Source organism: Panulirus ornatus, chromosome 1, assembly GCF_036320965.1.
Source record: "Panulirus ornatus isolate Po-2019 chromosome 1, ASM3632096v1, whole genome shotgun sequence".
NCBI lineage: Eukaryota > Metazoa > Arthropoda > Malacostraca > Decapoda > Palinuridae > Panulirus > Panulirus ornatus.
Genome location: NC_092224.1, coordinates 73,131,249 through 73,158,715, shown reverse-complemented (window position 1 = coordinate 73,158,715; position 27,467 = coordinate 73,131,249). Strand labels below are relative to the sequence as shown.

The 27,467-nt window shown below is 40.6% G+C and overlaps 1 protein-coding gene across 2 annotated transcripts in view; it reads left to right on the top strand.

Annotated features, from left to right (window-relative positions):
- Positions 1–25,304, top strand: part of LOC139749601 (protein C-mannosyl-transferase DPY19L1-like) — a 49,526-nt gene extending 24,222 nt beyond the window's left edge. For both annotated transcript variants that reach the window (XM_071663714.1, XM_071663723.1), the window contains exons 3-4: positions 9,559–9,696; positions 22,862–25,304. In XM_071663714.1, the coding sequence (XP_071519815.1) occupies positions 9,559–9,696; positions 22,862–24,610 (1,887 nt within the window). In that variant the 3' untranslated portion in view covers positions 24,611–25,304. The remainder of the gene's footprint in view (positions 1–9,558; positions 9,697–22,861) is intronic.
- Positions 25,305–27,467: the final 2,163 nt, after the last annotated feature.

The following is a 27,467-nucleotide window of genomic DNA, read 5'->3' as shown; positions in this document are numbered from 1 at the left end:
AGGAGTCGCACGGAGAGTGCTCATCCTCCTTGAAGGCTCAGATTAGGGTGTCTAAATGTGTGTGGATGTAACCAAGATGAGAAGAAAGTAGAGATAGGTTGTATGTTTGAGGAAAGGAACCTGGATGTTTTGCCTCTGAGTGAAACGAAACTTAACGGTAAAGGGGAAGAGTGGTTTGGGAATGTTTTAGGAGTAAAGTCAGGGATTGGTGAGAGGACAAGAGCAAGGGAAGGAGTAGCACTACTCCTGAATCAGGAGTGGTGGGAGTATGTGATAGAGTGTAAGAAAGTAAAATCTAGATTAATATGGGTAAAAGTGAAAGTGGATGGAGAGAGATGGGTGATTATTGGTGCCTATGCACCTGGGCATGAGAAGAAAGATAATGAGAGGCAAGTATTTTGGGGGCAGCTGAGTGAGTCTGTTAGTAGTTTTGATGCATGAGACCAGGTTATAGTGATGGGTGATTTGAATGCAAAGGTGAGTAATGTGGCAGTTGAGGGAATAATTGGTGTACATGGGGTGTTCAGTGTTGTAAATGGAAATGGTGAAGAGCTTGTAGATTTATGTGCTGAAAAAGGACTGGTGATTGGGAATACCTGGTTTAAAAAGAGATATACATAAGTATACATATGTAAGTAGGAGAGATGGCCAGAGAATGTTATTGGATTATGTGTTAATTGATAGGCGCACGAAAGAGAGACTTTTGGATGTTGATGTGCTGAGAGGTGCAACTGGAGGGATGTCTCTGATCATCATCTTGTGGAGGCGATGGTGAAGATTTATAGAGGTTTTCAGAAAAGAAGAGAATGTTGGGGTGAAGAGAGTGGTGAGAGTAAGTGAGCTGGGGAAGGAGACTTGTGTGAGGAAGTACCAAGAGAGACTGAGTGCAGAATGGAAAAAGGTGAGAGCAAAGGACGAAAGGGGAGTGGGGAAGGAATGGGATGTATTTAGGGAAGCAGTGATGGCTTGCGCAAGGGATGCTTGTGGCATGAGAAGCATGGGAGGTGGGCAGATTAGAAAGGGTAGTGAGTAGTGGGATGAAGAAGTAAGATTAATAGTGAAAGAGAAGAGAGAGTCATTTGGATGCATTTTGCAGGGAAATAATGCAAATGAGTGGGAGATGTATAAAAGAAAGAGGCAGGAGGTCAAGAGAAAGGTGCAAGAGGTGGAAAAGAGGGCAAATGAGAGTTGGGGTAAGAGAGTATCATTAAATTTTAGGGAGAATAAAAAGATGTTTTGGAAGGAGGTAAATAAAGTGCGTAAGACAAATGAACAAATGGGAACTTCAGTGAAGGAGGCTAATGGGGAGGTGATAACAAGTAGTGATGATGTGAGAAGGAGATGGAGTGAGTATTTTAAATGTTTGTTGAATGTGTTTGATGATAGGGTGTGGTCGAGGTGGTGTGCAAAGTGAGAGGGTTAGGGAGAATGATTTGGTGAACAGAGAAGAGGTAGTGAAAGCTTTGCAGAAGATGAAAGCTGGCAAGGCAGCAGGTTTGGATGGTATTGCAGTGGAATATATTAAAAAAGGGGGTGACTGTATTGTTGACTGGTTGGTAAGGTTATTTAATGTATGTATGACTCATGGTGAGGTGCCTGAGGACTGGCACAATGCTTGCATAGTGCCATTGTACAAAGGCAAAGGGGATAAAAGTGAGTGTTCAAATTACAGAGGTATAAGTTTGTTGAGTATTCCTGGGAAATCATATGGGAGGGTAATGATTGAAAGGGTGAAGGCATGTACAGAGCATCAGATTGGGGAAGAGCAGTGTGGTTTCAGAAGTGGTAGAGGATGTGTGGATCAGGTGTTTGCTTTGAAGAATGTATGTGAGAAATACTTAGAAAAGCAAATGGATTTGTATATAGCATTTATGGATCTGGAGAAGGCATATGATAGAGTTGATAGAGATGCTCTGTGGAAGGTATTAAGAATATATGGTGTGGGAGGCAAGTTGTTAGAAGCAGTGAAAAGTTTTTATCGAGGATGTAAGGCATGTGTACATGTAGGAAGAGAGGAAAATGATTGGTTCTCAGTGAATGTAGGTTTGCAGCAGGGGTGTGTGATGTCTCCATGGTTGTTTGATTTGTTTATGGATGGTGTTGTTAGGGAGGTGAATGCAAGAGTCTTGGAAAGAGGGGCAAGTATGCAGTCTGTTGTGGATGAGAGAGCTTGGGAAGTGAGTCAGTTGTTGTTCGCTTATGATGCAGCACTGGTGGCTGATTCGTGTAAGAAACTGTAGAAGCTGGTGACTGAGTTTGGTAAAGTGTGTGAATGAAGAAAGCTGAGAGTAAATGTGAATAAGAGCAAGGGTATTAGGTACAGCTGGGTTGGGGGACAAGTCAGTTGGGAGGTAAGTTTGAATGGAGAAAACTTGGAGGAAGTGAAGTGTTTTAGATATCTGGGAGTGGATTTAGGAGCGGATGGAACCATGGAAGCGGGAGTGAGGCACAGGGTGGGGGAGGAGCGAAAGTTCTGGGAGCATTGAAAAATTTGTTGAAGGCGAGAACGTTATCTTGGAAAGGAAAATTGGGTGTTTAAAGGAATAGTGGTTCCATCAATGTTATATGGTTGTGAGGCGTGGGCTATAGATAGAGTAGTGCGGAGGAGGGTGGATGTGTTGGAAATGAGATGTTTGAAGACGATATATGGTGTGAGATGGTTTGACTAAGTAATGAAAGGGTAAGAGAGATGTGTGGTAATAAAAAGAGTGTGGTTGAGAGAGCAGAAGAGAATGTTTTGAAATGGTTTGGTCATATTGAGAGAATGAGTGAGGAAAGATTGACAAAGAGGATATATGTGTCAGAGGTGGATGGAATGAGGAGAAGTGGGAGACCAAATTGGAGGTGGAAAGATGGAGTGAAAAAGATTTTGAGTGATCGGGGTCTGAACATGCAGGAGGGTGAAAGGCGGGCAAGGAATAGAGTGAATTGGATCGATGTGGTATACCGGGGTCAACGTGCTGTCAATGGATTGAATCAGGGCATGTGAAGCGTCTGGGGTAAACCATGGGAAGTTCTGTGGGGCCTGGATGTGGAAAGGGAGCTGTGGTTTTGGGCATTATTGCATGACAGCTAGAGACTGAGTGTGAACGAATGGGGCCATTGTTGTCTTTTCGTAGCTCTACCTCGCACACATGAGGGGGGAGGGGGATGTTATTCCATGTGTGGTGAGGTGGCGATGGGAATGAATAAAGGCAGACAGTGTGAATTGTGTGCATGTGTATATATGTATATGTCTGTGTGTGTATATATATATGTGTGCATTGAGATGTATGGGTATGTATATTTGCGTGTGTGGACGTGTATATATATACATGTGTATGGGGGTGGGTTGGGCCATTTCTTTCGTCTGTTTCCTTGCGCTACCTTGCAAACGCGGGAGACAGCGACAAAGCAAAATAAATAAATATATACACATGCACATATCCATCCTTGCTGCCTTCATCCATTCCCGTAACCACCTTGCCACGCATGAAATAGCACCCCCCTGCTCTTGTGTGAGGTAGTGCTAGGAAAAGACAACAAAGGCCACATTCATTCACACATAGTCTGTAGCTGTCTTGTGGAATTCACCGAAACCACAGCTCCCTTTCCACATGGTTTGCCCCAGATGCTTTACATGTCCTGGTTCAATCCATTGACAGCACGTCAACATCAGTATACCACATCGTTCCAATTCACTGTATTCCTTGCATGCCTTTCACCCTTCTGCATGTTCAAGCCCCGATTGCTCAAAATCTTTTCCACTCCTTCCTTCCTTCGGTTCGGTCTCCCACTTCTCCTCGTTCCCTCTACCTGAGACACATATATCGTTTTTGTGAATCTTTCCTCACTCATTCTCTTCATGGGATAGCTTTGGTTAGGGCATCAGTTGCCTGTGCTGTTGCAGCTAACATAGAGAAAGAAAAGTTTGTTCACCACCTCAAAAGCACAAAGAACAAATGAATAAGACAGAGGCTTTAAATGTGCTCACTTTGGAAAGAAGAGTAAGGGGTGACCTGATCACAACCTTTAAGTTTAAAAACAGATTTATGGACACCGTTAACAGTTCCTCAAGAGATATAGGGGCAGAACAGTCAATGGATATAACATAAAATTAATGAAGCAATAAACTTGTTCAAAAAAGTTGTAGGGAAGTACTTTTAGATGGTATGAAATGACTAAGGACATGGTTAATGCTGACAGCATAGACACATTTAAGAAGCTGTGTGATAATAAGGAATGTTTGAGAGATGGGGTTCCACAAGTTTGAAACTCAACCCCCAACTAATACAAATAGGTAATTACTCATTTTGTAGGTGATTCTAGATATCCTGTCATATGTCTGTGCCACTTGTAAGATTAATATTTTGCAGTTCTGGGATCTCTAGCCAACTGGGCAAGAGCAGACACACACAATTCCAGGAGGCAGACTTGCTGTCCAGGTTCCATGAAAATGTCTAACCTACTTCATATATGTATGACCCTTTCAAAGGACTCCAGAGTCTGTACCTTTCAGGAATAAGAAAATATTTCATCCATATACGAGGCACCTGGTTTAAAAAGCGAGATATACATAAGTATACTTATGTAAGTAGGAGAGATGGCCAGAGAGCGTTATTGGATTACGTGTTAATTGACAGGCGCGCGAAAGAGAGATTTTTGGATGTTAATGTGCTGAGAGGTGCAACTGGAGGGACGTCTGATCATTATCTTGTGGAGGCTAAGGTGAAGATTTGTATGGGTTTCCAGAAAAGAAGAGTGAATGTTGGGGTGAAGAGGGTGGTGAGAGTAAGTGAGCTTGGGAAGGAGACTTGTGTGAGGAAGTACCAGGAGAGACTGAGTACAGAATGGAAAAAGGTGAGAACAATGGAAGTAAGGGGAGTGGGGGAGGAATGGGATGTATTTAGGGAATCAGTGATGGATTGCGCAAAAGATGCTTGTGGCATGAGAAGAGTGGGAGGTGGGTTGATTAGAAAGGGTAGTGAGTGGTGGGATGAAAAAGTAAGAGTATTAGTGAAAGAGAAGAGAGAGGCATTTGGACGATTTTTGCAGGGAAAAAATTAAATTGAGTGGGAGACGTATAAAAGAAAGAGACAGGAGGTCAAGAGAAAGGTGCAAGAGGTGAAAAAAAGGGCAAATGAGAGTTGGGGTGAGAGAGTATCATTAAATTTTAGGGAGAATAAAAAGATGTTCTGGAAGGAGGTAAATAAAGTGCGTAAGACAAGGGAGCAAATGGGAACTTCAGTGAAGGGCGCAAATGGGGAGGTGATAACAAGTAGTGGTGATGTGAGAAGGAGATGGAGTGAGTATTTTGAAGGTTTGTTGAATGTGTTTGATGATAGAGTGGCAGATATAGGGTGTTTTGGTCGAGGTGGTGTGCAAAGTGCGAGGGTTAGGGAAAATGATTTGGTAAACAGAGAAGAGGTAGTAAAAGCTTTGTGGAAGATGAAAGCCGGCAAGGCAGCAGGTTTGGATGGTATTGCAGTGGAATTTATTAAAAAAGGGGGGTGACTGTATTGTTGACTGGTTGGTAAGGTTATTTAATGTATGTATGACTCATGATGAGGTGCCTGAGGATTGGCGGAATGCGTGCATAGTGCCATTGTACAAAGGCAAAGGGGATAAGAGTGAGTGCTCAAATTACAGAGGTATAAGTTTGTTGAGTATTCCTGGCAAATTGTATGGGAGGGTATTGATTGAGAGGGTGAAGGCATGTACAGAGCATGAGATTGGGGAAGAGCAGTGTGGTTTCAGAAGTGGTAGAGGATGTGTGGATCAGGTGTTTGCTTTGAAGAATGTATGTGAGAAATACTTAGAAAAGCAAATGGATTTGTATGTAGCATTTATGGATCTGGAGAAGGCATATGATAGAGTTGATAGAGATGCTCTGTGGAAGGTATTAAGAATATATGGTGTGGGAGGCAAGTTGTTAGAAGCAGTGAAAAGTTTTTATCGAGGATGTAAGGCATGTGTACGTGTAGGAAGAGAGGAAAGTGATTGGTTCTCAGTGAATGTAGGTTTGCGGCAGGGGTGTGTGATGTCTCCATGGTTGTTTAATTTGTTTATGAACGGGGTTGTTAGGGAGGTGAATGCAAGAGTTTTGGAAAGAGGGGCAAGGATGAAGTCTGTTGGGGGTGAGAGAGCTTGGGAAGTGAGTCAGTTGTTGTTTGCTGATGATACAGCGCTGGTGGCTGATTCATGTGAGAAACTGCAGAAGCTGGTGACTGAGTTTGGTAAAGTGTGTGAAAGAAGAAAGTTAAGAGTAAATGTGAATAAGAGCAAGGTTATTAGGTACAGTAGGGTTGAGGGTCAAGTCAATTGGGAGGTGAGTTTGAATGGAGAAAAACTGGAGGAAGTGAAGTGTTTTAGATATCTGGGAGTGGATCTGGCAGCGGATGGAAACATGGAAGCGGAAGTGGATCATAGGGTGGGGGAGGGGGCGAAAATTCTGGGAGCCTTGAAGAATGTGTGGAAGTCGAGAACATTATCTCGGAAAGCAAAAATGGGTATGTTTGAAGGAATAGTGGTTCCAACAAAGTTGTATGGTTGCGAGGCGTGGACTATGGATAGAGTTGTGCGCAGGAGGATGGATGTGCTGGAAATGAGATGTTTGAGGACAATGTGTGGTGTGAGGTGGTTTGATCGAGTGAGTAACGTAAGGGTAAGAGAGATGTGTGGAAATAAAAAGAGCGTGGTTGAGAGAGCAGAAGAGGGTGTTTTGAAATGGTTTGGTCACATGGAGAGAATGAGTGAGGAAAGATTGACCAAGAGAATATATGTGTCGGAGGTGGAGGGAACGAGGAGAAGAGGGAGACCAAATTGGAGGTGGAAAGATGGAGTGAAAAAGATTTTGTGTGATCGGGGCCTGAACATGCAGGAGGGTGAAAGGAGGGCAAGGAATAGAGTGAATTGGAGCGATGTGGTATACCGGGGTTGACGTGCTGTCAGTGGATTGAATCAAGGCATGTGAAGCGTCTGGGGTAAACCATGGAAAGCTGTGTAGGTATTTATATTTGAGTGTGTGGACGTATGTATATACATGTGTATGGGGGTGGGTTGGGCCATTTCTTTCGTCTGTTTCCTTGCGCTACCTCGCAAACGCGGGAGACAGCGACAAAGCAAAAAAAAAAAGGCACGAAGCCGTGAGTGATTATATATTTTTTTTTTTTTTTTTTTGCTTTGTCGCTGTCTCCCGTGTTTGCGAGGTAGCGCAAGGAAACAGACGAAAGAAATGGCCCAACCCACCCCCATACACATGTATATACATACGTCCACACACGCAAAATATACATACCTACACAGCTTTCCATGGTTTACCCCAGACGCTTCACATGCCTTGATTCAATCCACTGACAGCACGTCAACCCCGGTATACCACATCGCTCCAATTCACTCTATTCCTTGCCCTCCTTTCACCCTCCTGCATGTTCAGGCCCCGATCACACAAAATCTTTTTCACTCCATCTTTCCACCTCCAATTTGGTCTCCCTCTTCTCCTCGTTCCCTCCACCTCCGACACATATATCCTCTTGGTCAATCTTTCCTCACTCATTCTCTCCATGTGCCCAAACCATTTCAAAACACCCTCTTCTGCTCTCTCAACCACGCTCTTTTTATTTCCACACATCTCTCTTACCCTTACGTTACTTACTCGATCAAACCACCTCACACCACACATTGTCCTCAAACATCTCATTTCCAGCACATCCATCCTCCTGCGCACAACTCTATCCATAGCCCACGCCTCGCAACCATACAACATTGTTGGAACCACTATTCCTTCAAACATACCCATTTTTGCTTTCCGAGATAATGTTCTCGACTTCCACACATTCTTCAAGGCTCCCAGAATTTTCGCCCCCTCCCCCACCCTATGATCCACTTCCGCTTCCATGTTTCCATCCGCTGCCAGATCCACTCCCAGATATCTAAAACACTTCACTTCCTCCAGTTTTTCTCCATTCAAACTCACCTCCCAATTGACTTGACCCTCAACCCTACTGTACCTAATAACCTTGCTCTTATTCACATTTACTCTTAACTTTCTTCTTCCACACACTTTACCAAACTCAGTCACCAGCTTCTGCAGTTTCTCACATGAATCAGCCACCAGCGCTGTATCATCAGCGAACAACAACTGACTCACTTCCCAAGCTCTCTCATCCCCAACAGACTTCATACTTGCCCCTCTTTCCAAAACTCTTGCGGCAGGGGTGTGTGATGTCTCCATGGTTGTTTAATTTGTTTATGGATTATATATTACAACTATGAATAAAGAGATTGTATTTGATGAGCACCTGATTTAAATATTTCCTTCCCCAAGTTGACATATCTAATGAGAGGCATCATTAAATGTGAAAATCTCTTCAAAGTGCATGTGAATTTTATGTATTTTTTTTTGAGAGTGTAGCACACTTTAGCGTACCTGCCATAACCTCCATATGCACCTTTCATAAGTATGGGTGTTACCTTTTGAGCCAACAAAGTTCATCAAATTATTATGTGGATAAAAAGATAAAATCCTATTGCTTGTGACTTATTCTCACCCAAAACAAGTTCAAAGATCCTGGCTGTCAAAATGAGAGCACATAGGCTACAGAGAGAAGTTATATGAATGGATAAGAAGAGAAGCATCATAGTTAGAGAGTAATTAAATGTTACAGCTGTATTAGAAGTAATTGAAAAGAACAAGCTAAGGTGGTATTGCCATATACAAAGAATGGAAGACAAGGTAAGGTAAGTGTTTGAACTGGATATCTGAGGGGAGACATGCAGTAGGATGCCCTGGAATGAAATGGTCTGATGATGTCAAGGGCTTATTTGAAAGAATAGGGAAAACACTGGAGGAAGTTGAAGAAAACAGGGAGTACAACAACTTGAAGTAGAGAAGATTAATTGGGAGGCAAGTGACTAACAGACTTTAAGCCTGCCTGGCTTTTGGTGAGAAAATAGCTAAAGAGAATTCTCGGTTAATTCCTCCTACATGTAGAGAAAGTCTTGAAACATTAATGTGTTTCTTTATAGTTCATGAAAATGAATTCTGATATGTTGAGTACTTCTATGGACATAGGGGAGGAAATTTGTACTGCACTGCATATTTATGTAATGTGTGAAGTGATACATAATAAAAAGTACATTCTTTGTATATTTCTTGATATCTTAAGAGCATCTAATACCACTATGTTCTATATTACCTTGAATAGTATGGTTGGTGTTACCAGACTTCTCCTGCATAAGGTTACCCTGTAGGTGAAAATTCACCTTTGGTAAGACAGTATCAACAGGCATACTATATGTGCAAAGGAACCATCATTTCCCTTGTACTGGAAATGGTGCAGCCCTAGCACTTAAGGAGATTATGGAAAAAGGTTTCTGGAGTAACTCCAATTCCTTCTCAAGAAAGGGGTCCTTGTGCGGTTATGAATAGATGAGTGAATAAGTACTTTGGATTATAAATGACATTTTTTTTAGACTATTTTATTTGTAAATTTTATATTCAAATGATTTTGTCTTGACTTAAGATAAGGAGTATTATTAGTTGATTTATATTGATTTATTTCTTTGCTATTTCCTTAGGGACTGTACTACTCATATTACAAGACACTGGTTAATGCAGATTCCTTCTTGATTGGGCTGAATCGCCTAATGCACGATAATTTAACTGAGTACCCAGAGACCATCAACACACTGCAGAGGTTCAATCTGTATCCAGAGGTTTGTATGCCTTACTGATGCATTTCTTAGGCTAGTTAGAAATGTATAACGATATAAATTATTGTTCATGAGCATGTTTTATAAATTCTTTACAGTTAGTTTTTTGAAGGACACTTATCTATTTAACCCATCTTTAACCCATTGACTGAGTTCTAAGTGTGACACTTTTTAAAATATAAAAGAAATTAAGAAAAATCACTAATTTTTTTGTCATACCATTCAGAGATGTTATGTTTTCAAGAACAAGTGATGTATAGATTTTTCCCACGGTAAGCACTATGCACTAACCCTGCCTTTTGGTAAGATGTTTGGTACAATAGAAGTATTAGATGGAAACATTAGTTAGAATTTAGGAGCAATGGAATTATTAGGTGGATACATTAGGTAGAAGTAGTAGATGTGAACATTCGGCAGGAGCATTAGGTGAAGGTAGTCAGTAGAAACATAGGGTAGGAGCCTTTGTAAACATTGCACTAGAGTTGCCCTCTGCCAGTAGCCTGAGTTAGGCACTAAAGGCTAAGAAGCAGCACTAGAGTTCACTAATTATGGAGACTTTTGCTATGGCCACCTCCTTGAGGGAGCTCCAGTTGGGAACAGGCATCAAAGATATAGATAGATTGTCATGTATATAACAATAGAGTAAAACACTATCTGCATGTACAGTGAGCTTACCAAATAAATGAATATTCAGGCAGTGACTGTGCCAGCCATATGATATGAATACTTCTTATGTCACAATACATGTCATATCCCTGTACAGTTATACTATGATTTTATACTGCCCAATGATTCATGTTCTGTTTATGTACATAATAAATCCTCTAAATATCTGTCAATGTTTTTGGGTTACTCTTTCATGGGTAAGCTGAAGCACCTACAGGTCCCAGATTTTTAGTGTACGTTCTTCAGAATCGGGGCAAGGTTTTAAACTTCTGGACATTGGCCTTGAAGGCCATTTTGAGACCACCCAAGGCCACTTTTCTAAAATCTCACTCAGTTTAGTGAAATGTGGGTTAGTTAATGCTATAGGTTTTTCAGTGCTCAATGTAGGAGTTAAAATGTACTTCAGGAATACCTGGTGAGAAACCTAGGGAAGGCCTGGGTAGAACCTTGGGAGAACGTAGGGAAGAACTGTGCAGAACCTGGTGAGGACCTGAGGAAGACCTGGGAAGATCAGAGGATGAACTGAGGAGGATCTGGGGAAGGCCAAAGGCTATCTGAGAAAGACTTGAGGAATACCTTGAGAAGACCTAGGGAAGAACTGATGAGGAAATGGGGAAGATCTGGGGAGGATGTGGAGAAGACTTGAAGAAGACCCTGGAATGACCTGGAGAAGATTTTTTTGTTACTCCATCATGGCTAAATTAGAACACTCAGAGGCTTCAAATTTTGGGTGTAGTTACTTCAGAATATGAGCAAGGTGTACAAGTGGCATTGAAATCTGTATTGAGGACACCAAAGGCTGTCACTTGTGTGAGTAAGTACCAGGATAGATTGAGTGTAGAATGGCAAAAGGTGATAGCAGATTACATGAGGGAAGTGGGTGAGGAATGGGAAGCAGTGATGGCATGTGCAAGAGATGTATGCAGCATGAGAAAGGTGGGAGGTGGGCAGATTAGAAAGGGTAGTGAGTGTTGGATTGAAGAAGTAAAGTTGCTAGTGAAAGAGAAAAGAGAGGCATTTGGATGATATTTGTAAGGAAGTGCAGTTGACTAGGAGATGAATAAAAGAAAGCAGTAGGAGGTCAAGAGGAAGGTACAAGAGTTGAAAAAGAGGGCAGATAAGAGTTGGGATAAGAGGGTATCATTAGACTTCCTTTTGGAAAGAGGTTAATAATGTGCACAAGACTAAAACAAATGGGAACATTGGTGAAGGGGGCAAGGGGGTAAATAATAACAGGTAGTGATAAAGTTAGGAGATGGAGTGAATATTTTGAAGGTTTGTTGAATGTGTGTGATGATAGAGTGGCAGATGTAGGGTGTTTTGGTCTGGGTGGTGTGCAAAGTGAGAGGGTTGGGGAAAGTGGTTTTGTGAAGAGAGCAGAGGTGGTGAAAGCCTCGTGGAAGATGAAATTTGGTAGGGCAGAGGGTTTGGATGGTACTGCAGTTAAATTTATTCATTACTTACTCGATCAAACCACTTCACACCACATATTGTCCTTAAACATTTCATTTCCAACACATACGCCCTCCTCTGCACAACCCTATCTATAGCCCATGCCTTGCAACCTGTATAACATTGTTGGAACCACTGTTCCTTCAAACATACCCATTTTTGCTCTCTCAGATAATGTTCTTGCATTTCACACATTCCTCAATGCTCCCAGAGCCTTTACCCCCTTCCCCACCCTGTGACTCGCTAATGCTTCCATGGTTCCATCCGCTGCTAAGTCCACTCCCAGATATCTAAAACACTTCACTTCCTTCAGTTTTTCTCCATTCAAACTTACATCCCAATTAAATTGCCCCTCAACCCTACTGAACCTAATCTTGCTCTTATTCACATTTACTTTCAACTTTCTCCTTTCACACAATTTACCAAACTCAGTCACCGACCTCTGTAGTTTCTCACCCGAGTCAGCCACCAGTGGTGTATCATCAGCAAACATCAACTTACTCACTTCCCAAGCCCTCTCATCCCCAACAGACTGCACACTTGCCCCTCTCTCCAAAACTCTTGCATTCACTTCCCTAACCACCCATCTTTATGCAAATTAAACAACAATGGAGACATCACGCACTCCTGCCCCAAACCAACTTTCATTGGAAATCAGTTCATTTCTTCTCTTCCTACTGATACGCATGCTTTACATCCTTGGTTAAAACATTTCACTGCCTCTAGCAACATACCTCCCGCACCATATGCTCTTAAAACCTTCCACAAAGCATCTCTATCAACTCTTATCATATGCCTTCTCCAGATCCACAAATGCTTCATGCAAATCCATCTGTTTTTTAAGTATTTCTCACAAACATTCTTCAAAACAAACACCTGATCCATACATTCTCTACCACTTCTGAAGCCACACACTGCTCTTCCCCAATCTGATGCTTTGTGCATACCTTTACCCTCTCAATCAATACCCTCCCATATAATTTCCCAGGAATACTTGACAAACTTATGCCTCTGTAATTTGAACACACCTTTATCCCCTTTGCCTTTGTACAATGACACTGTGCATGCATTCTACCAATCCTCAGGCACTTCACCATGATCCATACATACATTGAGCATCCTTACCAGCCAATGAACAACACAGTCACCCCCTTTCTTAATATATTCCACTGCAATACCATCCAAACCCGCTGCCTTGCTGGCTTTCATCATCTGCAAAGCTCTCACTGCTTATTCTCTGTTTATCAAACCATTGTCCCTGACTCTCTCACTTTGCACACCATCCTAATCAAAACACCCTATATCTGCCACTTTATCATCAAACACATTCAACAAACCTTCAAAATACTCCATCTCTTCTCTTCATCACTACTTGTTATTACCTCCCCATTTGCCCCTTCACCGATGTTCCCATTTGTTTTGGTGTTATATTGTCACTATAAAACAAATAGAGATAGACACTTTAGAGAGAATTCAGATGCACTCTGTGAGCAAATTTGAGGTGGAATGCATGGACTACCATGAGAAGCTGAGAGAACTATAACTATTTTATTTTATATATTTATTATACTTTGTCGCTGTCTCCCACGTTAGCGAGGTAGCACAAGGAACCAGATGAAAGAATGGCCCAACCCACCCACATACACATTTATATACATACACGTCCACACACGCACATATACATACCTATACATCTCAACGTATACATATATATACACACTCAGACATATACATATATACACATGTACATAATTCATACTGTCTGCCCTTATTCATTCCCGTCGCCAGCCTGCCACACATGAAATAACAACCCCCTCCCCCCACATGTGCTCGAGGTAGCGCTAGGTAAAGACAACAAAGGCCACATTTGTTCACAAAGTCTCTAGCTGTCATGTATAATGCACCGAAACCACAGCTCCCTTTCCACATCCAGGCCCAGCAAAACTTTCCATGGTTTACCCCAGATGCTTCACATGCCCTGGTTCAATTCATTGACAGCGTGTCGACCCCAGTATACCACATCGTTCCAATTCACTCTATTCCTTGCACGCCTTTCACCCTCCTGCATGTTCAGGCCCCGATCACTCAAAATCTTTTTCACTCCATCTTTCCACCTCCAATTTGGTCTCCCACTTCTCCTCGTTCCCTCCACCTCTGACACATATATCCTCTTGGTCAATCTTTCCTCACTCATTCTCTCCATGCGACCAAACCATTTCAAAACACCCTCTTCTGCTCTCTCAACCACACTCTTTTTATTACCACACATCTCTCTTACCCTTACTGGATCAAACCACCTCACACCACATATTGTCCTCAAACATCTCATTTCCAGCACATCCGCCCTCCTCCGCACAACTCTATCTATAGCCCATGCCTCGCAACCATATAACATTGTTGGAGCTACTATTCCTTCAAACATACCTATTTTTGCTTTTCAAGATAACACTCTTGACTTCCACACATTCTTCACTGCTCCCAGAACTTTTGCCCCCTCTCCCTCACTATGATTCACTTCCGCTTCGATGGTTCCATCCGCTGCCAAATCCACTCCCAGATAACTAAAACACTTCACTTCCTCCAGTTTTTCTCCAAACAAACTTACCTCCCAGTTGACTCGTCCCTCAACCCTACTGTACCTAATAACCTTGCTCTTATTCACATTTACTCTCAGCTTTCTTCTTTCACACACTTTACCAATTTCAGTCACCAGCTTCTGCAGTTTCTCACATGAATCAGCCACTAGCGCTGTATCATCAGTGAACAACAACTGACTCACTTGCCAAGCTCTCTCACCCACAACAGACTGCATACTTGCATAACTATATGCCCTTGAAAGAAGTGAAAGATACATGATAAGCTATGCCTAGCAACAAATGAATTTAGGGATTAAAAGATGATATGTTAAACCTGAAAGCATCTAAGTTGGGAAGATGCAAGATTATAAAGTCTTCAAGAATGCTGTGGAACATACCGTAAATAATTCAAACAAAAATACATGTTAGCCCAATCCAAAAGCTTGAATAATTATTCACTCTACTGCCAGGAGAAAAGAGAAGCTTGTATGGAATAATTTCTGAAATAGTTAAAAGGCATGTGTACGTGTAGGAAGAGAGGAAAGTGATTGGTTCTCAGTGAATGTAGGTTTGCGGCAGGGGTGTGTGATGTCTCCATGGTTGTTTAATTTGTTTATGGATGGGGTTGTTAGGGAGGTAAATGCAAGAGTTTTGGAAAGAAGGGGCAAGTATGAAGTCTGTTGGGGATGAGAGAGCTTGGGAAGTGAGTCAGTTGTTGTTCGCTGATGATACAGCGCTGGTGGCTGATTCATGTGAGAAACTGCAGAAGCTGGTGACTGAGTTTGGTAAATTGTGTGGAAGAAGAAAGTTAAGAGTAAATGTGAATAAGAGCAAGGTTATTAGGTACAGTAGGGTTGAGGGTCAAGTCAATTGGGAGGTGAGTTTGAATGGAGAAAAACTGGAGGAAGTGAAGTGTTTTAGATATCTGGGAGTGGATCTGGCAGCGGATGGAACCATGGAAGCGGAAGTGGATCATAGGGTGGGGGAGGGGGCGAAAGTTCTGGGGGCCTTGAAGAATGTGTGGAAGTCGAGAACATTATCTCGGAAAGCAAAAATGGGTATGTTTGAAGGAATAGTGGTTCCAACAATGTTGTATGGTTGTGAGGCGTGGGCTATGGATAGAGTAGTGCGCAGGAGGATGGATGTGCTGGAAATGAGATGTTTGAGGACAATGTGTGGTGTGAGGTGGTTTGATCGAGTGAGTAACGTAAGGGTAAGAGAGATGTGTGGAAAAAAAAGAGCGTGGTTGAGAGAGCAGAAGAGGGTGTTTTGAAGTGGTTTGGGCACATGGAGAGAATGAGTGAGGAAAGATTGACCAAGAGGATATATGTGTCGGAGGTGGAGGGAACGAGGAGAAGAGGGAGACCAAATTGGAGGTGGAAAGATGGAGTGAAAAAGATTTTGTGTGATCGGGGCCTGAACATGCAGGAGGGTGAAAGGAGGGCAAGGAATAGAGTGAATTGGAGCGATGTGGTATACCGGGGTTGACGTGCTGTCAGTGGATTGAATCAAGGCATGTGAAGCGTCTGGGGTAAACCATGGAAAGCTGTGTAGGTGTGTGTATTTGCGTGTGTGGACGTATGTATATACATGTGTATGGGGGTGGGTTGGGCCATTTCTTTCGTCTGTTTCCTTGCGCTACCTCGCAAACGCGGGAGACAGCGACAAAGTATAATAAAAAAAAAAAAATAGTTAAAAGAGTTCTTGACCTGGGGTTGAAATCATTCCTAGAGAAACCATGTTATAATATATTATACTTTGTCGCTGTCTCCCGTGTTAGCACAAGGAAATAGACGAAAGAATGGCCCAACCCAGCCACATACATGTATATTCATACACATCCACACATGCATATATACATACCTATACATTTCAACATATACATATATATATATACTTACACAGACATATACATATATACACAGTTACTTAATTCATATTTGCTGCCTTTATTCATTCTCGTCACCACCCCGCCACACATGAAATGACAACTCCCTCCCCCTGCATGCTCATGAGGTAGCGCTAGGAAGAGACAACAAAGGCCACATTCGTTCACACTCAGTCTCTAACTGTCATGTATAATGCACCGAAACCACAGCTCCCTTTCCACATCCAGGCCCCACAAAACTTTCCATGGTTTACCCCAGATGCTTTACATGCCCTAGTTCAATCCATTGACAGCACATCGACTCCAGTATACTACATCATTCCAGTTCACTCTACTCCTTGCATGCCTTTCACCCTCCTGCATGTTCAGGCCCCTATCGCTCAAAATCTTTTTCACTCCATCTTTCCACCTCCAATTTGGTCTCCCACTTCTCCTCGTTCCCTCTACCTCTGACACATATATCCTCTTTGTCAATCTTTCCTCACTCATTCTGTCGATGTGACCAAACCATTTCAACACACCCTTTTCTGCTCTCTCAGCCACACTCTTTTTATCACCACACATCTCTCTTACCCTTACTGGATCAAACCACCTCACACCACATATTGTCCTCAAACATCTGATTTCCAACACATCCACCGTCCTCCGCACTACTCTATCTATAGCCCACACCTCGCAACCATATAACATTGTTGGAACCACTATTCCCTCAAACATACCCATTTTTGCTTTCTGAGATAATGTTCTCGCCTTCCACACATTCTTTAACGCTCCCAGAACCTTCGCCCCCTCCTCCACCCTGTGACTCTCTTCCCTTCCATGGTTCCATCCACTGCCAAATCCACTCCCAGATATCTAAAACACTTCACTTCCTTCAGTTTTTCTCCTCTCATACTTACCTCCCAATTGACTCATCCCTCAACCCTACTGTACCACATAACCTTGCTCTTATTCACATTTACTCTCAGCTTTCTTCTTTCACACTTTACCAAGTTCAGTCACCAGCTTCTGCAGTTTCTCACCCGAATCAGCCACCAGCGCTGTATCATCAGCGAACAACAGCTGACTCACTTCTCAAGCCCTCTCATCCACAACAGACAGCATACTTGCCCCTCTCCTAAAATTCTTGTATTCACCTCCCTAACAACCCCATCCATAAAGAAATTAAACAACCATGGAGACATCACACACCCCTGCCGCAAACCGGCATTCACTGAAAACCAATAACTTTCCTCTCTTCCTACTTGTACTTATGCCTTACATCCTCGATAAAAACTTTTCACTGCATCTAGCAACTTGCCTCCCACACCATATATTCTTAATACCTTCCACAGAGCATCTCTATCAACTCTATCATATGCCTTCTCCAGATCCATAAATCTGAAACCACACTTCTCTTCCCCAATCTGATGCTCTGTAGATGCTTTGATTGAGAGGGTGAAAGCATGTACAGAGCATCAGATTGGGGAAGAGCAGTGTGGTTTCAGAAGCGGTAGAGGGTGTGTGGATCAGGTGTTTGCTTTGAAGAATGTATGTGAGAAATACTTAGGAAAGGAAATGGGTTTGTATGTAGATAAACCAATGATAGTTAATTATGTAATGCAGATAGTGATTGAGGAGAGCAGTCTTATTCATCAAGAAAGATGTACAGTTAGCACCTAGCACTAACCTTACCATTTTGGCTAAATCTTGCTGTTTGTTCACGTAGTCAATGGGTAAGTTCTCTTCTTTTTTACAAAAAAAAAAATCGATTATGCTATGTATGTAGCAGCTGTGAAGAACAGTCATATTCCTCAAGCAAGACATGTAAATGCTTTGTGCCAATGCTTGCCATTTTGGCAGAACTGAGAAACGTGGAATATCCGCAGAAACTTTAAAAGAATTCTTGACTTGGTTGAGATCAGTTCCAGATGGAATGAAAATAGATCATAAAAAATGTTAGTGGCAGCTGAGAAGAACCAAATTAATCAAGCAAGATGTGCATGAGCATTTCGGGTTTACCCAGCCATTATGGCAAAATCTTGTTGTAGGTACTTGTAGGTAGGAATGTCTCTGTCTCTAACATTATCAGGTGATGAATATTGTAATTTTGAAAACTTTCACTGCAAGAGATGGAAACTTATTGATGAGCTTAGTTATTGTATATTTAAGAGTGAGAGTTGAATACTTTTGTATTGTATTGTCAACAGTGAAACAAATAAACATATTAAAGAGAATCTAGAAACACTTCATAAGCAAAGTCAAGGCAGTGAAACATATAGAGAACCTTGAAAGATTCAAAGAACTGCAACCATATTGCCCAAAGAGAAGAGAACGATAAATGGTGATCTGTGCATGGCAACAAATTGTATGTTTAAAAGAAAATGTATTAAACTTCAGTCTCTCAGTAGGGAAGATACAGACTTTTTAAGTCTTCAAGAATGCCATGGAACATATCAAAAATAAATCAGATGGAAATATATGACATCCCAACCAGGAAGCTAAAATAATTTTTGAAAGAAATATGCTTAAAGAAATATGAATCATATATGGAGCATCTACAGAAACACTTAAGAGAGTAATTGACTTTTTTGTTTGTAATCAGTCACAGATAAACTTAATGCAAGTGGCAGTGAAGAATACTTATACTCATTGAGCAAAACATAAGATGAGCACTTGATGCTAGCCCTGCCATTATGGCTGAATCTCGTCATAGGTACTTGAAGGTAGATCCTCTCTCGTGTGCCTCATATTGTGGGAAATACAGTAATTTTGCCGAAGTAGATTGTAATAAGTAATGCACAATACAAGTTGGTACACATGCATTATGGTAGACCTTGTAAGGCAGATGTGCATTTGTAAGAAATAAGCTTGTTTCATGGACTGAAGAGTGAAGTTTGTAGCATTTGGGTAAGCAAATTATAACACGACCCAGATTGGATCTGGTAGGCCTGCAGGTAACCTCTGAACAGAATGGTACAACAAGAAAAAGAGAATTTCTGTATTGAAATGTCCTTGATTAGCTGATACTAAAGAATAATACCACACAACCACTACTCCTGTATGAATAAAGGTTGGGTATTATCTAAGTGATTAAAGACAGAAACTGCTATAAATATACAAAATATTTTTAATCCTATAAACTATTTATGAAATACTTCATCTTGTTTATCATACAGTTGCTCAGGGGCTGATCTTTGCTCTCATGCTGGCTGTATTGCAATATTGTATGTGCATGTAGCACTTCTGCATGATTGCCACTTGCCATATACTTAATGCTTATATGCACAAGGACAGGGGAATCAGGGTTGGGTGCTCAGCTTTGGTACAGAACGATCTTGTTTGCAGATTCATAACACTGTAATGTTGATTTACAATACTGTAATGCTGATTCACAATATTGTTATAGTCAGGCCATTGTCAAATCAAAAGCAGTAAAAGCATACTAAGGTACCTGAGCATGATCAGTAATTAGGGTAGAGGTTATGCTCTTGCTTCGGTAACCCACTTGTGTAAGAGTCTGATAAATTTGTCATGCAGCTGTTCACTAGATTTAGCTTACTATGAATGGAATTCTTAGATTTCCTTGTCTCTCTTGATATTTATAACTTTGTCAGAACTAACATGTTTTCCAATAGATGATGGACTGATTGGTCAGTTTTTAATACAGCTACTCCTCTCAGCTCCGCTTAGGTATAAGTAGCATTTCCTTGAGGAATTTCTTTATTTTCTGTTTGACATGGATATGATATCAGGTAAGAAGCAATGAAGAATGTGTGCAAGGAGAGAACGTTGTCTCGGAGCAAAAATGAAGGAATAGTAGTTCTGACAGTGTTATATGGTTGCGAGGCATGGACTATAGATAGGGTTGTATGGAAGAAGGTGGATGTGTTGGAAATGAAATGTTTGAGGATAGTATGTGGTGTGACGTGGTTTGATTGAGTAAGTAATGAAAGGTTAAGAGAGATGTGTTTTGATAAAAAGAGTGTGGTTGAGAGAGCAGAAGAGGGTGTTTTGAAATGGTTTGGACATATGGAGAGAATGAGTGAGGAAAGATCAACAAAGAGGATATATGTGTCAGAGATGGAGGGAACAAGAAGAGGGAGACCAAATTGAAGGTGGAAGGATGGAGTGAAAAAGATTTTGAGCAATCAGGGCCTGAACATACAGGAGGGTGAGAGGTTTGCAAGGAATAAAGTGAATTGGAATGATGTGGTATACTAGGGTCAGTGTGCTTTCAATGGACTGAACCAGGGTATGTGAAGCATCTGGGGTAAACCATGGAAAGGTCTGTGGGGCCTGGATGTGGATAGGGAGCTGTGGTTTCGGTGCATTACATACGACAGCTTGAGACTGAGTGTGAACGATTGTGGCCTTTTTTGTCTGTTTTCCTGGCACCAACTCGCTGAAGCAGGGGGTAATGATGCTATTTCCCATGTGGCAGTGTAGCGACAGAAATCGATAAAGGGAAGAAAGTATGAATATGTACATGTATATATATGTATATATATCTGTATGTGTATGCATATTTATGTATATGTTGATATGTATATTTGCATGTATGGGCGTTTATGTATATATATGTGTATATGAGTGGATGGACTATTCTTCGTCTATGTCATAGTGCTACCTTGCTGATGCAGGAAACAGCAGTAAATGATAATAATGATAAAAACTTAAAAAAAGCAAAAAAAGCATGTAGAGTTTTTCAAGGAGTAATGTTTGAAAATGTAGAATATATGAGCACTTAACAATCTTGATGATATGGTCAGGTCTGTATGAGCAAGTGCTGAATTCTTTCAGCCTGTGTGGTTTGTATACAACTTATTTTTTGAAAATTTTTATGAATTTTCCTTTAATCTCATTTAGATGCAATTTTCAGTTTATTGTTGATAATGGTATATCATTATCTTTATTGATATCAATATCATTATTGTTAGTTATATTTTCTCTGTTAGGGGTTCTAGAGTTTAGGCTGGAAGGCCTTTTGCTTGCCATTTTTTGTTTTTTCATATTTTCTGCTTCACATAGCTCACTAGCAGTTCATCCACTTTACTTGAGATGTTTAGGAATGATAACGTACAAAGATCTCAGGAACCATTTGTATTTATAGTGGGTTACCACAACATCTCTCGCTACCACTATGCTCTCTTAACCCAGCCATTGCTCTCTCTCCCTCACCACCACCACTCCATCCCTCGTTGCCAACTACACCCTCCCTCACCACTACTATTTCCTCCCTCCTTGGCCACCACTCCCTCACCACTTCTGTGCCTTTCCTCCTTGGTCACCACACCCTCACCACTACTGTGCCTTTCCTCCTTAGCCACCACACGCTTCCTTACCACCACCATCCCTTCCCTCCCTGGTTACCACACCGTCCCTCACTACTACATCTCCATCCTTATCCCTTCCTCACTACTACCATGCCCTCCCTGTGTAGTTACCACATCTTCCTTCCCTGGCCACCACACCCTCATTTCTCACCATCACTTACCCCCCTCTCTGGCTATCACACTAATCTCCCTTCTTTGACCACCCCGCCATCTCTCACCACCACCACCATTCCCTTTCTCCTTGGCTGCTGCACTCTGAATGATGAAGTGACTTTTTTTCAATGATGTAATGACTCATTCTCTGTTATCCTCCTTATACTTCTTATATTGCCCAAACAGCCTTCCTGTTCATATTGTGAAATATTTTCCTGAAAACTCTTCACCCGAGCATCCAATACTTTCTATCTTGCCAAGGAAATAGATGAATTATTGGAATTTATGTAATGGGGAAGGTAGTTATTCATCTGGCTACTTTGAACACACAGGAGCTTGTTTTTAGTTTTTGTTTATATTTTTTGAGCTTAACTACTTTTACCTTTGTAGAATTTTAGTTCACCACATGTTTAACATGACAAGGTAGTCATATTCACAATTTTTTTTTCAAAGATATGAAATTCAAAATCATGGCATGAGGGGTTCAAAACATGCATAGGAAGACTTCAGTTCAAAGCTAGGTTTTGTACTAACGTAAGATAATTTTCTTCATAAAGGGTTGATCGAGAAACTGATCACAATCCATGTGCCTATTTCAGATTCCTCTATCAATGATCTCTTCATTACTGTAACTGTCATTCCTGTATGAACAGTGCTGTATTGGTAGACACTTGGATGTAAAGGGTATGATGTGGCTTTGTGCAGCCAGTTAGTGATTGGAGTCAAGATGACCTTTTGATATCTTTATTTTATTACTTTTGGTTGTCAGAGATTTATTGCTATAGGGGGAGTGTAACCACATTTCATTACTGTAAAGAATTTGGTAAATGACTTTAGTGTGTAATACACTTGAACAGAAGCATAAGCCCATCAGACTTTCTTTTTATAGCTTCTCTCTAGTTTAGAATTTTTTGTTATTCCCTTAAGGGGATTGCTTAGACAGTCTCATGATGAAAAGAATTACTGTAAAGATGAAGATACAAAAAAGTTTGGGTGTATTCATATTGAATTACCAATTGTTATTTTTTCTTTGTATTATGAGTGTATGATTTGTAGTAACTGTGTAAATTGAGTTTTCTCTGGTGTTGTAGATAAGTAACTTGCTTGTTCTTTTTCAGCTTGTTCTTGGAGGCACATATCGTATTTTCAATGCAGTAACATCCTGGTTGGGTTTGGAAATGCGAGTGTGCTGGCAAGTAAGCAGGGGTGGAGGACTTGCCCCAGTTATCAGCTGCGAGGGTTTGGGTGATCCAGCCTATTGGTATCTAGCAGGAGTATGGGTGAGTGCTGGCTTCACGGCAGCATTTCTCTTTATTCAGGGTACTGCACTGAGTGGTGACCTTCTGGGAGGATTCATCACCATAATTTGTTTCTTCTTTAACCATGGGGAGGCTACGCGGATACAGTGGACGCCACCTTTAAGGGAAAGTTTTGCTTTTCCTTGGAGTATTGCCCTAAGTATTGCTGTGACTCATGTGGTACGTGCTCCTCGACCAGTATGGACTCGCCCGCTTATACTGGGCACAATTACTTTGGTATACCTTCTCTGTTGGCAATTTGCTCAGTTCTCTGTTGTAGCTGTAGTAGGAATAGTATATGCTATGTATACCATAGGTATTATCAATCCTCTGCCAATGTTGTTAGTACTTTTAGGCATTTCCTATGGGTTCCTTAATAATGTTGTGCTCCAGTTTGGTAATGCACTCTTGGTTTCTTCACCTTTAGCTGGATGTCTGTTGGGAGTGCTACTGCTCTATCTTTTTATGGAACCTATAATTCAGCACCTTCCATTTCCAACTAATACAGGTGTTCAGTTAGCTTTTCTTTTCATCTCTTGTACTGCTTGTAAGATTGAGCTGTCACGGATATTTGGCATTGAGGATGATGCTCATATAATTAATATACTGAAAGCTAAATTCACAAATTATTCAGATTTCCATACACTTCTTTATACTTGCTCCCCAGAATTTGACTTTCTCCCTCAAGAGTCATTGTATAAATTGAATGAAACCTTATTAATTCCTTGTGTAGCTATGGTTGGAGGTGCTGTCCTGATCAGTACCCTTACTAAAATGAAGAACAACATGATACAACGATTAGAAGAAGAAAGTGCAGAAGCGAAAACCCCCTTATGGTCTGGTGTTGATCCTGGAGTCATATATAATAGTGCACTGTTGGCTGTCTATGCAGTAATGGCAAGTCTTATTATGCGTTTGAAACTTTTTTTGACTCCTCAGTTGTGTGTTGTTGCTTCTTTGCTTGCTTGTAGAAAATATTGGAGAGTGATAGAACGAAGAGAAATTCATATTGCAATTTTGGCTGTGTTAGTGAGTGGGATGTGTGTACGAGGCTTTAGGAATATCAGTGAACAGAGATCCATAGTGGGAGAATATAGTAATCCTGAATTGGAAGAGGTAATTGAATGGATTCAGTCAGAAACACATGAAGATGCTGTTTTTGCTGGTCCTATGTCTACTATGGCCAATCTTCTCCTTTCTGCACAGAGACCCATAGTTAACCATCCTCATTATGAACATGCAGGACTTAGAGACCGGACCAAGAAAGTGTATAGTATTTTTAGTCGAAGATCTGCAGAAAGTGTATATGAAACCCTTCTCTCTATGAAGGTAAACTATGTGGTGCTAGAAGAGTCATGGTGTATTCGCAAGAGTCGACCAGGATGTGGAATGGTTGACATTTGGGATGTAGAGGAACCAGAAAATAAACACAAACCTTCACTTTGTCCGAGATTATTCCATAGAAGCCCTGCACCATTTCACAGGGTCTTTGCTAATGATGTTTTTGTAGTGCTTCAGGTTCCTTCACGATATGTAGAAATTCCCCCACCTAGATATCATAGTGCATAGAAAAATTATGCAAAATTGAATTGAAACGTGTTGTATACAATGGTATCAGTGAAATATGTGTAAATAGCATAAAAGAGTAGAACATTTGACAAAATTTCTTGATAAGTGATGTATCATGATGAATTGTATGATATTACTTGGTATTATATATTCCTGCTGGGCCAGTACAGGGCATTTGAGTATTCCACCTCAGTGAGATTTTTTTTGAAATATTTTTGACATGTTGATTCATGGCAGGGTTATGAAACCCTTTGTGTCTGCATTAAAGTAACTGGAAACTCCAAAATGATATATTAGACTTATGTTTTTATCCAGTATGATCTCACATAATGTATATTCTGTAATTGTAATTTTGTTTTGAGTATTATAAGAAAATACATATTGGTATATAACTTCATATATTTATTGAATGTGCCTGAAATTGTACTTACTGTGTTCAGATGTTTGAAACAGGAAAGTAGCATAAGTTACTGTACATTATTGATTTTATATTTTGTATAAAGCAGCTATATAAATAATATCAGCTTAAACAATTGTATATGATCATTCATCTTGAAGTAGTGTCACTTGCTGATGCTGTGGTTGTTAACTTGATTGTCTCATTATGAATGGTATGAATAGAATGACAGAATGCTCTACTCTCTTGTTTATAAATGACTTCTTTACTAATAAATTATACTTTGATTAAAATTCTTTTGATGTGTATCATTGCCTTTTACAAATTTTTAATTTTCTGTAAAGTTTATTAGTAAATACATTCTTAGAATGTGGTCATTTTGATGGAAGACAGTGCATGTGATACATAGCAGGGGATGCAGAGAAAGGCATCCAGAAGATCTGTAACTTAATTTGGTGAAACTGCCCCAAGATGATTTGAATCACCCAATGTATTTTTATGAACTATGAAAAACATTCATATTTTATAATGAAAAAGCATAAAATTTATTTAGGATGAATTTGTTCTTTCTCACATTTTTATTGTTTGCTCATTTCCCACTTACCATATCTGATGCTGCCAATTGACCACATTCTCATTCTTTTTTACTTTTTTTTATGATCGGACTAAGCCCATTGAGCTTAAGAGAGGGCATTTGCTCACAAGTGGGTGTTACACCTCAAATAGGATGTATCTAATGGGATTTTACTCACTTTTGGTATCATATTATTTATGAAAATGGATAACTCATTCATAGGAACCCAAGGACCACACAGCAACGTACCCAGGATGTTGACATCAGTGACAGAGATGCATGTTGTGCTTCCTGGCCACCAGTCAACCTTACTCACTTGTTCGTGCCTCTGCAGCCCAGATATGTGGACCTTATTTCCTGTTATTTTTCAGTGTTTTTACTTGTGGCTTCAGGGCTACAAAAAATGTTGAAAATGTATTCCGGTCATCTGATTGTATTTAGTGATATAAACTTAAGTTCTTTGATCTGTTTTTACAGGTGCCTTGGATCATTTAGGTTTTTCAGGTGTTTGTGAGTTCATCTTACTGATACATTGAACTACTGCTCCATATGTTTTGCTTTCTATCTATTTATCTGTAATGCTGATACCCATTCCTTCTGGGAATTCTTGTAAAGGGGGTGGCCTAGGCAGAAGTCCCCACTTATCCCATTCCTTACGTGCCAACCCTTGCATACACCATTCCATGCATTCTTGTTGTGGTCCTTTGTATTTTTCTAAGCAGGTTTATGCTTAAAGTTTTTTCACATTGTGTGTCCTAATTTTGTGGAGTTTAAGTTAAGGGTTTGTCTGTGAATGTGAGCCTGGTGGTGGATTCATTCTTATTTCAGTAGCTCAAGAACAGTACAGAATAGAAGCATCATAGCATTACCATAGTTATCCCAGTTTATTTTAAAATAATAAACTAATTAGGTCTTGAGACAAATGATATCAAAAATATGTATATTCATTAAGATAAGATTTTTTCACTTGGTATAACATTGGAATACTAAATGATGAGAATTTCTGATTATTTAGAGCATAGTATTAAGTATTAAGTATTAAGAATAAAGAGAAGCCATAGGAAAGTTCATACTGCCAGTATACATTTTCTTGGAGTCATCCAGTATGGCACATGACTCTTCAGACAAGAGAAAAGCCTGCTTCTGAGAAATTGGAGTGAGGCATGCAGGAGAAAAGCCATATGATTGTTTACAATGCCAAAAGACCCTTATCTTAAAGATTCATAAAATGCAGCACATGAACGTACTTTCAGGAGAGAAGCCACATAAATGTTCACATTTGTCAGAAGTCCATCTCCCAGAGAAGCACTGCTTGTGAACCACATGACCATTCTTATAGAAAACTATATGAATTTTCACATTGCCAAAAAGTTTTCTTCTGGAGGGGTCACTCAGAACAAAACATAGCTATTAAAACAGGAGAAAATCGAAATATGTGTTCATTTCCAAAAGACCTTAACCCAAAAGTGTACTTTAGTTAACCACATGAAGACTAGTTTAAGAGGAAAGCCACATTAATGGTAATTCACAGTTGCTTATACTGGAAAGCAGATATATTTATGTTCACAGTGTTAAAAGACATTTGTCTGTTGGAGTAATCAATTGCAGTGCATGACTTCATACAAGTGAGAAGCCATACGATTGTTTCCAGTGTCTAGTTACCCGACAGCAGGAAGTGGGCACATTACCGGAGAGAATCCAGGTGAATATTCACAATAAGAATTTTAGTCAAAAGAGTTAGTTTAGCATTAAAAGTTTACATGTGAGAAGCCATTCACATTGCTATTGATCACTGTGGTCAAGGTTTCCACTACCATGCTGGTCAGGTATGCTACAGTAACCACCAGAATGACATAATGCTTGTTAATAGATACCAAAGGACGGTT